General features: G+C 37.7%; 2 protein-coding genes across 2 annotated transcripts in view; both read left to right on the top strand.

The window, feature by feature from the left end:
* The window catches only part of LOC129370259 (acid-sensing ion channel 1-like), a 68,006-nt gene extending 64,495 nt beyond the window's left edge, over positions 1 to 3,511 (top strand). Inside the window, exon 10 of the mRNA XM_055046105.1 lies at positions 144 to 3,511. Within this exon, the coding sequence (XP_054902080.1) occupies positions 144 to 260 (117 nt within the window). The 3' untranslated portion in view covers positions 261 to 3,511. The remainder of the gene's footprint in view (positions 1 to 143) is intronic.
* Positions 3,512 to 6,499: 2,988 nt separating this feature from the next.
* Positions 6,500 to 14,003, top strand: LOC129370318 (glycerol-3-phosphate dehydrogenase [NAD(+)], cytoplasmic). Its single transcript, XM_055046223.1, has 8 exons — positions 6,500 to 6,623; positions 8,304 to 8,481; positions 8,906 to 9,046; positions 9,175 to 9,313; positions 10,018 to 10,130; positions 11,237 to 11,473; positions 12,384 to 12,490; positions 12,774 to 14,003. Exons 1-8 carry the CDS (start codon positions 6,580 to 6,582, stop codon positions 12,868 to 12,870), a joined length of 1,056 nt encoding a protein of 351 aa, XP_054902198.1. The 5' UTR covers positions 6,500 to 6,579; the 3' UTR covers positions 12,871 to 14,003.
* The last annotated feature ends 286 nt before the right edge of the window (positions 14,004 to 14,289 follow it).

Genomic DNA, 14,289 nt, shown 5'->3' with positions numbered 1-14,289 from the left:
CAGTAAAAATAGAGAAAAATGTCTGCTTTTATTTGGAATAAAGCTTGGATTAAAAACAAAAACAAAAAATCTCATATAACCATTAGGATGTTTTGAACTTCTGCTGTTGCTCTGGTTGAGTCTGTTGCTTTTAATCCTCCCAGGTGATAAAATACAAGCTGTGTGGCTGCTCCGATAAGAAGCACAAGCACAACAGCACCGACCAAGGCACGGTCCTGAGCTTGGACGACGTCAAGTGCCACGTCAGTAACTTTCATTAAGCCTCTGCTGCTGTCTGGAGGAGGGAGCCTCTGCCTGGACTTTGCTACTGCGACAGTGTGAGGATGAATGAACTGGGCCTGGTTGGGCTTAACTCTCTGTGAACACGGTCAGGCGGCCGACAGAAGCAGACGATCACGCAGGCAGTCAGCTGGCCTGCAGAAACCAGAGACCAACCTGGTCAGATCAACTGCATGGTCATCTGAATCATCCTTTCAAGACAGGAGCAGCGAAGCGGACATCTGCTCCTGGAAGGTTCATAACGTGTGATGTGCTGTGCTGTATTTATCTGTCGGCGTGATTAGGCTTTATGTAAAATGATTGTTCATTTGCAAGAATTTTCTCAGTTCTGCACTAGTCCTGTTGCCTTTATTCTCCTATTTTTCCACCCCCCCCCAAAAAAAAATCTTTTTTATATTCCTGTTCTCCTTCCTCATCTTAAGAGCCCTTGATAAACTCAGTGCATTCTGCCAAAACACTGTACTACCTCAGCTTCCAGTGCAAAAGCACCACTATCAATTTACAGACCAAGCTAAACTGGCGATCAGTAAAGTGATTTTTAATGAACTTAAATGGTGACTATAAATCTGTTATGAGGTGCAAGATTTTAGTTAAGGCTCTTCTCTTTCAAAAACCATTTCAGTGTTTGTAGTTATAACAAAATCAACCCACTACCATAATGATATATTGTATTTTGACAAACAGAACAAAAAATCTGAGTCACAAACTTGTTCTACGTCTTTTTGTGATTCTAAATTTGATATCTTTATTTTAACTTAAACCTCCTACAGTTTAAGTTAAATCATCTAATGGTAAAACAAATGTCCTCTGTTTCACTTGGAGGACATGTTCCTTCATGTTACATTTTTTGAAGAGTGGCTAAGAAAATTGAGGACCAAGTAAAGAAAGTAGCACTTATAAAAATGCTTCAATTATTTTACAGCAATTGTCAGTAATTGTTGCTGTAGTTATTTTGTTTAAGACAACTAACTAGTGGGTCTATTTACTCTCTGGATAAACATAATCCACTTAAAGTTTGGATTTTTCTCAGATGTTCAGTGTGGGAATTATGCTTCTGCAATCAAAGATAAATTTATTTTAAGGATTTTTACACAACTTTAACAGGGGAAGGTGTAGAGAAAAAGATTAACTTATTATAAGAGAGCCATCCCTGTTCCTGTAGTAGAACTAGACTTTTTCAGTTTGATCAATTGTCTCAGATTAAAAAAAACAGCTGCAATTCTTATTAATAAGCTTTGTATGTTTTGTTGGAAGAACCAGATTGAGGGTACAGTACTTTACATTTTCTCTCAAAGTCAAACATTTCCATTCCCAACTAGAAAAATAGTCTGGAGGTCAAACGAAATCAATATTTGGAAAAGAGGAAAGTATCTCTCGAATTAACCAACACTGGAACTCTTTCTTCAAAATGCAGGAATGGCTGTAGCAGAAAACTGTTTATTTCCACATCAAGCAGTTTGTATCTCATGAAATCGTTCATACAGTTAATATTGCACAACCTCTGTTAGTCAGTGTGTTTCTTCAGTGTTTTAACACATAGAAAGTAAATAGTTTGTGTTGCTGATAATTATGAGCTTGTTGGTGATAATAGCAGTTTCCACATTTGCTGCCAGAACATGGTAAAGTCGGGTTAGCATAAGTAAGTAGGTACTAGTACTTTCTGGCAGTGCAGTTCAGTCTGTTTTTGACTGATATTTTTGTCTCTTTCTTTTTATTAGCTCTGCTAAAAGTTTTCACATTAGCAGCTTATATTTTGTTTCATGCGAAGCCCAAAAGCAGTCGACCATTGATGGAGATCAACGAAATCCTCAGAATGAATCTCTGTAAAGGCAACTTCTATTTATACTGCAGGTTTTCCTTTACCTGCGGTCTCAGTGTTTTATTGGCATTAAGTTGTCTCAGATTAAGTTTTTTATACCATGGGGCCTGTCAAAAACACAGTGATTTATTTGGTGCTGTCACATCAAATAAACTTGCAAATGGTACATCTTTGACATTCCTTAAATCAGTTAATCAATAAAAACTAGGTCAAGCTATAAAAGGCACATTTAAGTCACAATAAATAGAGTAGGATGTTGTTCAGAAGTTCAGTCCAAATTTTGAGTCCTTTTAGTAAGGCTTCTATTTACTTTATAAATATATTATGTATTAATTTCAGCTCCAAAATTTCACATATCAAACCAAGCAATTAGATATGAGTGAAAATCAGTATTTGTCACATAAAACTGAGATTTACCAGATTATGCCAGAAAATGTCACACAATGCAAACCTTCCCATATAAAATCAAGTTTAACTCTTGATTAAATCTCAGAACAAACAAACAAACAAACAAAATATTATATGGGAAAGTTCTAAATGTTTATATTTGTCATATTCATTTCCCTCCAGTCAAAGCAACACTAAGAGATCACATCAACAAAGATGAGTTTACTGAATGTGATTTTCCTTCTTTAGGGCTCTGACTTGCATGTATCAGTGCACAGCAGGTGTCTTCAAAAATGTTCTCCACGTCAATAATTTGTCTCCTCCGTCTGCTTGCAGTATGCTTGACGATTTTTGCACAGTTTGCCCTGCCTGTTTAGGCCGTGGAAAGGGAAGTGGATGAGGGGGAAGACGGTCGACGCTGCCCTTTGTGAACGTGTGAGCTCTGCGGGTGCATGCCTATGACTTGCAGTTCTGTTTACATCTTAAATGTTGTATCTTCCCTGAGCTCTGTGTGCAAGCCTCAGCAGGATATGGGAATGTGTAGCTGTGTTGTGGTTGCATCCAGCACAAACGTACCATCAGCTGTAACGTGATGTAAATACTGCAGTGACCATGGATAAAAGCCCTGTTGTACTAGTGCTGTTTGTGTTGGGGTTATTTAGCACAGACTAGCTCTCTGTCGCTGTTTTCTGTACATATGAGTCTTGATGATTTATTTATCCAAAGTATATTGAATAGAAAACTGTCTTTTTTTTTTGTATTTGCTTTGTAATGATCAAAACAGCTCTTTTCATTAGTGTGTGTAAATATAATGCCAAGTTGTTATTTTCAAGCTGCATGAACTCCTGAATCTCTGTGAAAGTTCACAAGCTCTCTGCTTTTCTTCCAGCCTCTGTTGTAAACTTTAGATTTTTGTTTGAAATGAAGAAGTTTGATTGGAGTAAAGGAATGTCGTTTCTGTTTCTAGTTTATGGATCAAAACAAACTTGCAGCAGTAAATTTATTAAAGATGACATGTTAACTTTACATACTTGTCATTTTCTGTGTTACGTTGCTCAATTTTTTTCAATTCTACCGGACTACTGGTGTATTTTATTTGAATTTTAATGTGGTTGATCAACATGGTGCATCATTGTGAAGTCATACAGATTCATAAATTGAAGAGATCATAAATCTTTCTGTAAAAGCTATATTTATGGAGTACAAATTGAATAGTTGTCCCTCAGCTCCTCTTACCATGAACCTCTCAGCTGCTTCCCTGAACAATACTCTCCATGCCCAACCAGTCTTTTTTAAAAAAATATTACACACAGTGGATTAGCTTCAGAAAAGCTTTCCTTCACATGAACCCACACAGATCCACTCCAGAGTGTTGTTTTAAACATGCCAAACCCATAGGGGGCAGTGTAGAGCACAGCTAAAACCTACATCAGCCAATCAGGTCGCTTGAAAACAACCACAACTTCCTGTTAGGGCTTAAAAGAAAGTTTGTGTGTATAGATATATAGGTTGGACTACTTTTAAATAGCATAGTAATATGTAAAGTTAATAAAACAGAAGACAATGTGGTGGATATATTGCTGCATTATTTGTCACAGACTGTTATGCATGGGAGCCCAAATTTCTGTCCTGATTTCACCAACACGCATAAAAATTCATTTGTTTTCTCTAAAATCAGGTTGCGCGTGAAACAGTCTTGTTTAGCTGTTCTGCAACTTTAAGCACATTTTCTTTTTGAAGAAAATTACATCCACATCTTGTGGAATAACACTTGATAAAGTTGAACTAAGCTTCTGCAAAATACTTCAAAGAGGAAGTACATTAGCATATTAAAAATGTGACTGAGTTGCATGACCTTTTCCCAACAAAGTGAGCTGGATTTTCTCACGTTGTTCCTGTGTTCAGAGACCAGACTGCTGAGCTCGGTTCCTTCCTGTTGGCCTCTTCTGTTTGCTGTCCAGACCTTATGCAACAAGGTCCTCTTTTGTTTGAAGCCACCAGAGCAAGAATTTTATCCCACAGAGATGTTTCTGACTTGCAATGGGTTTGCTACAATTCATTTAGGTAAAAGGTCAACAAATGCTGGAAGTCCATAAGAATGGCTCGTAAACAGAGAATGTTATTGATGCTGAAAAGCCTTTTCAACAACCAGATAAAGAGAACAGCAGGTTTTCATGGTTGTTTTTTGACCATGGAATTTCCTCAACATATTTTAGTCAAAATAAATGTTAGATTTAGAGTCACACTTTAAGTTCTGTTCTAACACAAACCCAAATCAAACAGTTTGGTATTTCCCAAGGCCAAACTGCAGTTGACCACATTCTAAACATTCATATAACAAAACATTGTGCTTTTTCTGCACCTTATTGCTTTGTCCTTTGCTAAACTTCACTATTTCACTGTTTGAAATATTTGTGCTTTTGTGCAAATTTCAGCCCCATTGAAATACATTGAAATTCTTCAAAATTCCACAAAATTCTGCTAAAATCTGTTTTTTCACAGCTTACTACTTCTGCCTTCTTTTAACCTAGAAAGTCCATTCAAAGTTTAAACAAGTCACAGGAGTTCAAAATATATTCAAATGTCTCGGCTTTCAGATATTTCTTACGGTTCTCTGCTTCTCTTTCTACCTAAAACTGGATGGCAAAAGTCTTCAGTCTGGTGCTTTAGTTTTAACCTTTGTTTAAGAACAATTTTGTGTACAGAGTTTTCATAATTTTATTTTATGTGTTGTCTCCATTGCTTTCAGAATGTCTTCTAGTTGCAGTGTTCGTTGTAATTTAAAGTTTATACATCTTCGAGTATTTGTTCACGCATTATAATGCCTTTACCACGATGCTACTTGAAAATTGTCTCAAAACAACAATATTATTGTTTATCGCAATATCTCCTGGGATCATTTATGATATCGTAAAAGGGAGAGCATGCAAATCCCAACCCAAGTCAAGGTTGGGATTTGAGCCTCAGACCTTCTCACTTTTACTTCAGAAACTTAGTTATGACGTATTTCCACTCTTACCTGAGTAAATCTTCTAGATATTTGACCCACTGTGAGAAACTTCACTGAATAAAAAAAAAAAAAAACTTTTTCTAAGTAAAACTTCACAGACACATACCTGGACTTTTTGTTAACGTTTCATAAGTTTTAGGGTAAAAGATGTTGATTTGGACAAAATGTTTGTCTAATTTTGTTATTTTTTGATGACATTTTATATGAATAACTTTGATTTTGATATTTAAAAAGCCAACATTTTCACATAACTACATTTTTCTCTGTTTATGTAATTTTTAAGCATTAAATGTTTTGATCACTTACTCTGTACTTGAGAAGCATTTTCACTTTTGTACTCTTACTTGAGTTAATTTCTTGGATACTTTTTACTTTTACTTGAGTAAAAATATGTTGAAGTAGTCCTACTTTGACCTGAGTACAATTTTTGGGAACTCTGACCTCCTCTGCACTGCAAAAACCCAACATTTTTACCAAGTATTTTACTCTAGTTACTTGTGCAAATATCTTAGTCTACTGGAAATAAGACAAAACTAACTTACAAGTAAATTTTCAGCAAGATATAAGAGTTTAAGTCTTTAATATTGATGAAAATGTGCTTGTTCCATTAGCAGATTATTTCACTTGTAACGAGACATTTCCACTTATTACAAGTTAAATAATCAGCCAGAGGAACTTGTATTTTTTTTTTTTTTTGTCAATATTGATAAATTATTTACTTAAAACAAGCTCCCATGTTTTGCCAACAGGTGCCTGTAAGTTGGTTAAATCATTTAAACTTGAATCTAGATAAAAAATATTTGGTAAGATTTTGTGTTTTTGCAACATAATTGTCCAACAGTGCAGCCAAACGTTTGTCCAGTGAAAAACCCTATTGAGACATTAGAGTTTTTCACAGTAAATAGTCGGACCTTTAATATGCTGACCTTTGTCCCCTGAGTGAATCGCCAGGCTCGGCCCTCGCCTGAATGGGGCGGGGCAGCGCGGCGTCTCCCCCCAAAAACGGAGAGTTGTTTTATAACAGCACTGCAGTCAGTGCGGCTCCTGCTTCACCTCCGGGACTCAGCGCCGCACCTCCGCACCAATGGCAGCTCCGAAGAAAGTCTGCATCGTGGGCTCCGGAAACTGGCAAGTGGATGCGTTTATGTGACGGGTTGTCTGTCAGGGGGCGTCAGGTTTCCTGCGGCACGTCACAACTGACACGTTGTTTCTAGTGTCGCTAATTAGCAGCGCTCTGCGATGGGGAAGGTGAATGGAGCCCGTCAGGAACCTCCTGCTGTAAAATGCTTCGCTCGCAGGAACAGCAGCTGCTTTCGGTCACATGCTGGGAAACTGGCTGAGTTTTCAGAAACACTGACCGCGTGTCGGTCGCGACTGGCGGGGTGTTTTTTGCCCTTGAAGTTAGCCATAACAAGTGTTCATTAGCCTAGCTTGTTCTCAACGCCAGTTGTCCATTCATAAATCTTGGACATCAAACTCAACGCGTTGACTTTACTTTTTAAAAAGAAATATAACACAATTTAAATTAAGACAGCAGTTGCTTTGTATGGACTAATAAAATCGGCTCATACCTTAAGTTTCAATTCCAACCCTAATTTATTTCTATTAGATTATTTATTTATTTATTTCTAGGAATGCAGCACACTTTTTTAAAATGTAAAACAATTTTTATGCCGAATTCTATTGTTTATATTCTGATAATTATAAGAATTAAATTACGCTATTAAGCTATTATTAAGCTATTATTAAAAAAAATGTCTAATTTTATAAGAGAACGCCATACATTTGTGCAACAATTTTCAGAACCAAATTATTGCATAATAAAATAGGGGATGTGGTTTTAAATATGGAATATGGTTAGGGTCACTTAAAAAAATAACGTTTTAAAAAATAAAAAAAGTCAAAATTTTCCTGTTTACGTGTACGTTATATTTTGCAGAAAATTTCAGGTCTGAAGAACATTTAGCAGAAAGGTTAGAAGTAGAACTTCCAAGTAAAGTCGCAGGTTTTCCACAATGACCTCAAAATCCAACATGGCTGCCGTGAATACACTTTGTGGTAACTAAAGAGAAGCAAAAAGAAAAGTGTCTTATTCACTGATAATGAATAAATAGATTTAGTTTTAACCCTTTACTCTGAAGTTGAAATGAACAAGTCTTTAGAAAATGTAACTGAAAAATTTCTAAGCGGGTTAAAATTCAGAGAGTGAAATTCAAAGTTTTCTCACTAATTCTGATTTAAAAATCCAAAATGGTTGCCTTGTCTATAAAACTTCAATAACAGTTATTACAAATTACAAAGAAGGAAACAAAACATTGTAATCAATACCGGTGAATGATTAGTGAGATAATGAGGTTTGGTTATGTCATGTTGGAAAAATTAACCCAAATACACCTAAATGTCCAACTCTGACTTCAAAGACCAGTAATGATTAACACATTAATCATTATCCAAAGTTGACCATGTTCATTTGTCTATCTGGAAATTGAAAAGAGCAAAACACACTATTAAGTTTTATTGCTATTCTTTGTCAAGCCGATCTCTTTTAATTTTCAAATTTGAACTTGAAAGAAAGTCAGTATTAAATTGGGTGGCAGTTCGGTTTCCAGTTTCCTCTGGGTACTACCAGTGGATAGTTGCGCCTCAATTTGAGAACAAAAAAAACTAGAACAAGATCAGTTCATCTTTTGATCAGCCTTTTGGTTTGTTCAGGTCAGAGAACAGTGTGAAGTCTAGAGAGAAGCCATAGAGGTTTTGTAAGATACACAATGTAGGTCAGACACTAACCTGTTATTGTTAATCACACAGGGGCTCTGCTATTGCCAAGATTGTGGGTGCCAATGTTGCTCAAAATCCCAAATTTGACAACACAGTAAAAATGTGGGTGTTTGAGGAGACTGTGAATGGGCGCAAGCTGACCGAAATAATTAACACCAGCCATGAAAATGTGAAGTACCTCCCTGGGCACAAGTTGCCAACAAATGTGGTAAGAAACCGTTGCTCTTTAACATCTTGATGTTATCAGAGTACGGAGGGCTAGAAATGCCACAATCACCAAAAAAATGAATGAAGAAGTACTACATAATTATCTACATGTCACAGTCACATATATTTAACCACTTTTAATTAGATGGGCCACTAATGGTTCATTTAATCATTTTAAATTAATCAAATATTAAAGATGAACATGTCAAAAAACAGAACTGTCATCCTCAACAAATATTGAGAAGTAATACACTAAAGTTAAATAACATGGTGACAAAGCCCCATAAACCTTTGGACTGGCCCTTTTTAATCAGCTGTATGCTTGTTTAGATGTTCCGATCTGATCTTAAAACGTCACTTGTCATTAGAGTCAAGAGGCAGACTTTTTAATAAAATTTTCTTGTTTTGCAACAACTTCCTCCCAGCTGGCTGTTCCGGACCTGGTGGAGGCATCCAGCGATGCAGACATTTTGGTGTTTGTGATCCCGCACCAGTTTATCGGCAAAGTGTGCAACACGATGAAGGGAAAGGTTAAAAGCGACGCGCTCGGTATATCCCTCATCAAGGTCTGACTTTGCTCTTTGTGCCTGGATTCTAAAATCAGATATGATTGTTTCATCTGGGAGCTCTGGCTGAGTGATGCAATGCGATCTTTGACCCAGACACCAACTGTTGCACGTTTCACGTCCTGCAGGGCGTAGACGAGGGGCCAGACGGGCTGAAACTCATCTCTGATGTGATCCAGGAGAACCTCGGCATCACAATGAGCGTGCTGATGGGAGCCAACATTGCCAATGAGGTTGCTGATGAGAAGTTCTGTGAAACCACTATTGGTGAGCCTGATGAACTACTGGCAATGAGGCTGCGTTTTCTCAATTTGACCTTCTTAACATTTTGCTTTGTTGCTTCATCTTTCCTCTCTTTGTGTGTCTGTAATAGGATTTACCGCCACCAAACCTCTTTCGGCAGAATTAATACTTGTGGGAATATTGAGTCAGGACTGACAAATTCAGCCTTTCTCTCTGTTTTAAATGGCTTCTCAAAACAACCTGAGCACTTAAAAAAACATTTAGCTACAAGTTTATGTATTAATGTGAACACATGCATGAATGGGAAAGATTAATTACAATGTAAAGTGTCGTTGAGGATCCAGAAAAGAGCTTTAGTTTATTGGTGTCTGGAAAATGAATCTCAAAAACCTACAGAATTTAACATCACAAATTTGCAGGCACTGCTTGTTACCTAGCAAAACCCAAGCTTCAGCACATTTGGTCATGTGCTGTCTGGGCTGTACAATGGCTGCTGGAAAGGAGAAGTGTTGTTTTTGCTGACTTTCCATTTAGAAACCACTTGCTGCTTTCTTGTCAGTTGTGCTGGAGGTTCTACTTCTGCTTCTCGAAGATATACAATCCAAGATTTCCCCTCGAGAACTTATCTATATTTAAATGCAATGAACATGTTTCGTACAACCAGTACACCTGTGCTAACCTGTTCATGGAAGCGTAAGGTGTCAGTTGTTCTTCTTTTAAACTTGCAGGCTGTAAGAATAAAAACCACGGGACTCTCCTGAAGGAGCTCATGCAGACCAGCAACTTCAGAGTCACAGTGGTGGAGGAGTACGATGTGGTGGAAATCTGTGGCGCCCTAAAGGTGAGCTCTCAGAAAAAGCTGAGGTGTCATTGTTTAACATGACGTTCAAACAAGTTCTTCTTATTTTATACTGCTACGTTGGATGGAAGCCATTCACAGCATCCTGCAAAAATAGTCCGAATTTTTACTACATTACAATCTAAAACCTCAGTGTATCTTATTAGGGGCTTACTATAAGAAAATATGAAAAAAGAGTGAATTATTTTAGGAGATGCAAAAGTACAAAATTGAAAATGGTTGCTGTCTGAACCGTCATTTCCTTTGTCATAGTGCGATGTTTTCTTCCAATCAATACATTCATCATGTTTATGCTGAGGGAGTTTTGAAAGTGCATGTTATTGCAAAACCCATTGTTATGGTTATTTCTAACAAAGACAACAATTGTGGGCACATAAGAAGTAGGTCAGTACTTTATTGATTGTTAAACTCTTTGTTTGTTCAGTCTGTGTGGAAAACACACACTCTGCAAAAAGAAACAGAAAAAAAATCTCACCTTTTCTCTCCAAAATTTGCATTTGTATGTAGAGTATAGGTTCACAGAGGCAGGAGAAAATGTCACTTTTTGCAAAATGTCTCCGTTAGTCCTGACAGGGCCAGTGTGTAAATGTTTTAAAATACAGAAACACTATTTTCAGTTTTGAACCTCCCAGAATCTGTTTATTTTATTTTTTATTTTTTAGCAGTCTATTTCAGACTCTGCTGTTAAATGTGACCTTTAGATTTTCATACGAGCTCTGCTTCTGTCTAGCAAATATTTCTTCAGTCAGTCGGTAGTTGCTGCGTGTTTGTGTCTGCAGTGCTCAAACATTCATGCACATTCTCCTCATTGGAGGAGAAACGTGCGGTGTAGGTGTGTGTGGATAAAAAGGGAGGAGAAACCAATTTAGCGAGACTGAGGTTATAATCTCCAAAAAGCTCAGAGGAATAAAGGGATGTGATTAATGCTGCGGATTTAATGAGAAAGATGATGAAGCTCGTTCAATCACTGATGGGACGGATTAGTTGAATGTCATTAATTCTCCAGATTGTCTGCAGAGTTCGCAGGTGTGGGTTTTTATTTCCACCTGCGGGGTTTGCTGACGCTCCCCGCTTCCTTTGTTGTGCAGAATATTGTTGCGGTGGGCGCAGGCTTCTGCGACGGCCTGGGCTTCGGGGACAACACGAAGGCGGCGGTGATCAGGCTGGGCCTGATGGAAATGATTGCTTTCGCCAAGATTTTTTGCAAAGTCGGGCCGGTTTCCTCGGCGACCTTCCTGGAGAGCTGCGGCGTGGCTGACCTCATCACGACCTGCTACGGCGGCCGCAACCGCAGAGTCGCTGAAGCTTTCGTCAAGACGGGGAAAGTGAGAAACTTGTCTTAATTCTCTAAAAAAAAACTTTTAAGTAGAAAGACTTTCACGACTGTCTTATAAAAGGTATACTTTTCGTTGACATAGTCATGCTTCTTTATGTTATCAAACAAGGCTTTAAGAAGTCACTGTTTCAAAATAGAAGTACTAAAGATAACTTTGGCCAGAGTTTTCTGTGAATAGCTGGATCATACAGATCAATCTCAATAAATTATAAGATAATTTAATTCAGTAATTCACATTTACAGTACATCAGACATTTTTTATGCAGAGGGTTAACCATAACAGGTTCTTGCTAAAGACTCTGGCTGTCCAGAGTGGATCCAAGCATCTAATGGTGGAAAGTTAAGTGGAAGGAAAAAGTTTTATCATCCAGGAGTTTTGAGAGTTTCAAGGCAGCTGGGATCAGAGCCACAACACCCAGATTGACGTCGAGTTATTCCTGAATAAGGCCTGTCAGAAACCTCCTGCCTGGGCTAAAGAGAAATGATCTCTTTAGATGAAAGTAAACAGAAGATTTCATTTGGAAATCAAGGCTCCAGTATCTGGAGTTGTGGAGAGATTTCCACTATATGCTTACATTCATTGTACATGCATTTCTGTATTAAATGTTTTTGTTTTTTTTGTTCATTCTTCGTATGTGATATGCAAATTTTTCCTGCATCAAAGTCATGATCATCCAAATTAAGAGAAATCAATATTTGAAAAATTCACTGTATAATAGTTGTACAAAATATGTAACTACAATTTAATTACTAGATGAATTTTTGGGTGATATACACATTAATTTAGGTGACTAGTAACTGACAGGTCATTTCATGTTGACTGCTGGTTTCAGCTTTATGGGTCTTGTTGCTCTTCTTTTAAACAAACTTTTGCGTTTGCTGTCGCGTGTTTGGCTCAGTCCATCGAGGAACTGGAGAAGGAGTTGTTGAACGGGCAGAAGCTGCAGGGACCAGCAACAGCTGCTGAGGTTTATCTCATCCTCAAGCACAAAAACCTGATTGATAAGTAAGTTGAGAATGAAAGTGAAGAGTGATTGCAACTTGTTTCATTGTGTGTTTAAACTTCCATTAATACTTTGAAGATGTGATTCTATTTTTCTATATGATCGTACTTCATAAATTTATGATCAACTGAAGATTTTTCCTGGATTATATAATATTTTTACTCTTTGGGTGGAGGTTTTATATAAGAACTTTGGGATTTTTGCCTCTTCCTACACTGTTATATATATATATATATTTAAACTGCGTTAACGAGACACACATTGAAAGCTTTTGTCCTTGGACAGGTTCCCTCTGTTCAACGCCGTGTATCAGATCTGCTTCCAGGGCCACCCAGTGTCAGAGTTCATCAGCTGCCTGCAGAACCACCCAGAGCACATGTGATGAGGTGAAACCGACAGAATGCCTTCTCTACGGGAACGCCGCAGCCTCTTTTCTGTTCACGCTCGAGGAGAGAGTTGCGTTGCGGATTTTGCGCGTAGTGTCGACTCGGCATCGAAGCTGCGTAAGGTCTATTTCTGACATGTCGTTTAAGGATTTAATCCTGTTTCCAGGAACATGTTTTGTTACCAGATGGTGGTCAGACAAACATGTTTTTATGTTTCTATGCTTGATCTTAATCAGATTTTATGGTGTCCATTTTCAATTACAGCTAGATTGAACTCCGCTCTTTGGAGGACAACTAAATAAATGTGACCTTGATTATCAGTGTTCATGTGCTACTACATAATCCGCTCTTAATGTTTTTAATAGTTTTATCATTAAAAAAACACACCCGCTGGGTATCTACCTTGTTGATCCTGCCAGTAGCATATGCTTGTCTCAAAGATTAAGCCATGCAAGTCTAAGTACACACGGCCGGTACAGTGAAACTGCGAATGGCTCATTAAATCAGTTATGGTTCCCTTTTTAAGTTCTTGTTCCAGAAGTGGACTGGGATGTGAAGTAGTAGTTTATTAGGCTATGGAAGACTCTGACGGTCTGAGGTGAATCTCTATGAAAAGTGATGCTAATGCAGGAACCTGCATTAGCATCCGTCCAGTGAACCACCATGAGTTATTGGATTACATACTATTTCACTAACTCTGCTCTCATGTACTGTAAACGAAGGATGCTTTTAACCTGCAAAGCTAATGTGCCTTATACTGTTGGGTTGGCGTTGAAACAGGAAAATCCAAACTCTGTGGAGTTCCAAAATTTTAAAACTAGTAATTAGGGTAAATTACTCCTCAAGGCAGCCAATTTTCTGTTTGTCAGAAGCCAATTTTAAATGTTTTATTTCTTAAAGAGTAAGTACTTTTGGGAAACTAATGATTTTGTGTAAATTATTGGTCAATGGTGTTAGATCCCTAATAAAGGACTTGGGTTTCTTTTAAAAAGAGCTGTGTTGTATTGTCAGATAACATCCATACACTTTGCCATTTGTTATAGTGACCCAACCTAAATATGTTTGTACTTTCAGACAATATGTGAAAGAATATCTTCACCTGTCTAAATAAACCACTTCTGGTGTTGAAGCAAGTTTGGAGACATTTTTCTTAGTAATGTTAAATTGAAATGTTGCTGGAACTCATTGTCCAAGGTTTTTCAAAGAGTTTTAGAGGCTGATGGCTGTGGACAAGATTTTCTGTAGCAGTCTGTATTACAGTGAATCTGAAGAAGCCTCTGACTGAAAACACTGCTATAAAGCAATGTAGAGATGGTCAGGATTGTCCATAAGAAGAAATCCAGGACTCAGTATTTTTCTCCAGATGACAGAACTCCTGATTTGTGCTGGAGGTCTGAGGTATGCAAAGTGAAACT

This window comes from Poeciliopsis prolifica, unplaced genomic scaffold, assembly GCF_027474105.1.
Source record: "Poeciliopsis prolifica strain line A6 unplaced genomic scaffold, Auburn_PproV2 SCAFFOLD023, whole genome shotgun sequence".
NCBI lineage: Eukaryota > Metazoa > Chordata > Actinopteri > Cyprinodontiformes > Poeciliidae > Poeciliopsis > Poeciliopsis prolifica.
This window is presented reverse-complemented; position numbering and strand designations above follow the sequence as displayed.

Excerpts from the sequence above, each read along its gene's own strand:
- LOC129370318 (XM_055046223.1), top strand. The coding sequence starts at position 6,580 with ATGGCAGCTCCGAAGAAAGTCTGCATCGTGGGCTCCGGAAACTG. Across the intron at positions 6,624-8,303 it reads ATCGTGGGCTCCGGAAACTG|GGGCTCTGCTATTGCCAAGA; the intron begins GCAAGTGGATGC and ends TTAATCACACAG. Across the intron at positions 11,474-12,383 it reads CTTTCGTCAAGACGGGGAAA|TCCATCGAGGAACTGGAGAA; the intron begins GTGAGAAACTTG and ends TGTTTGGCTCAG.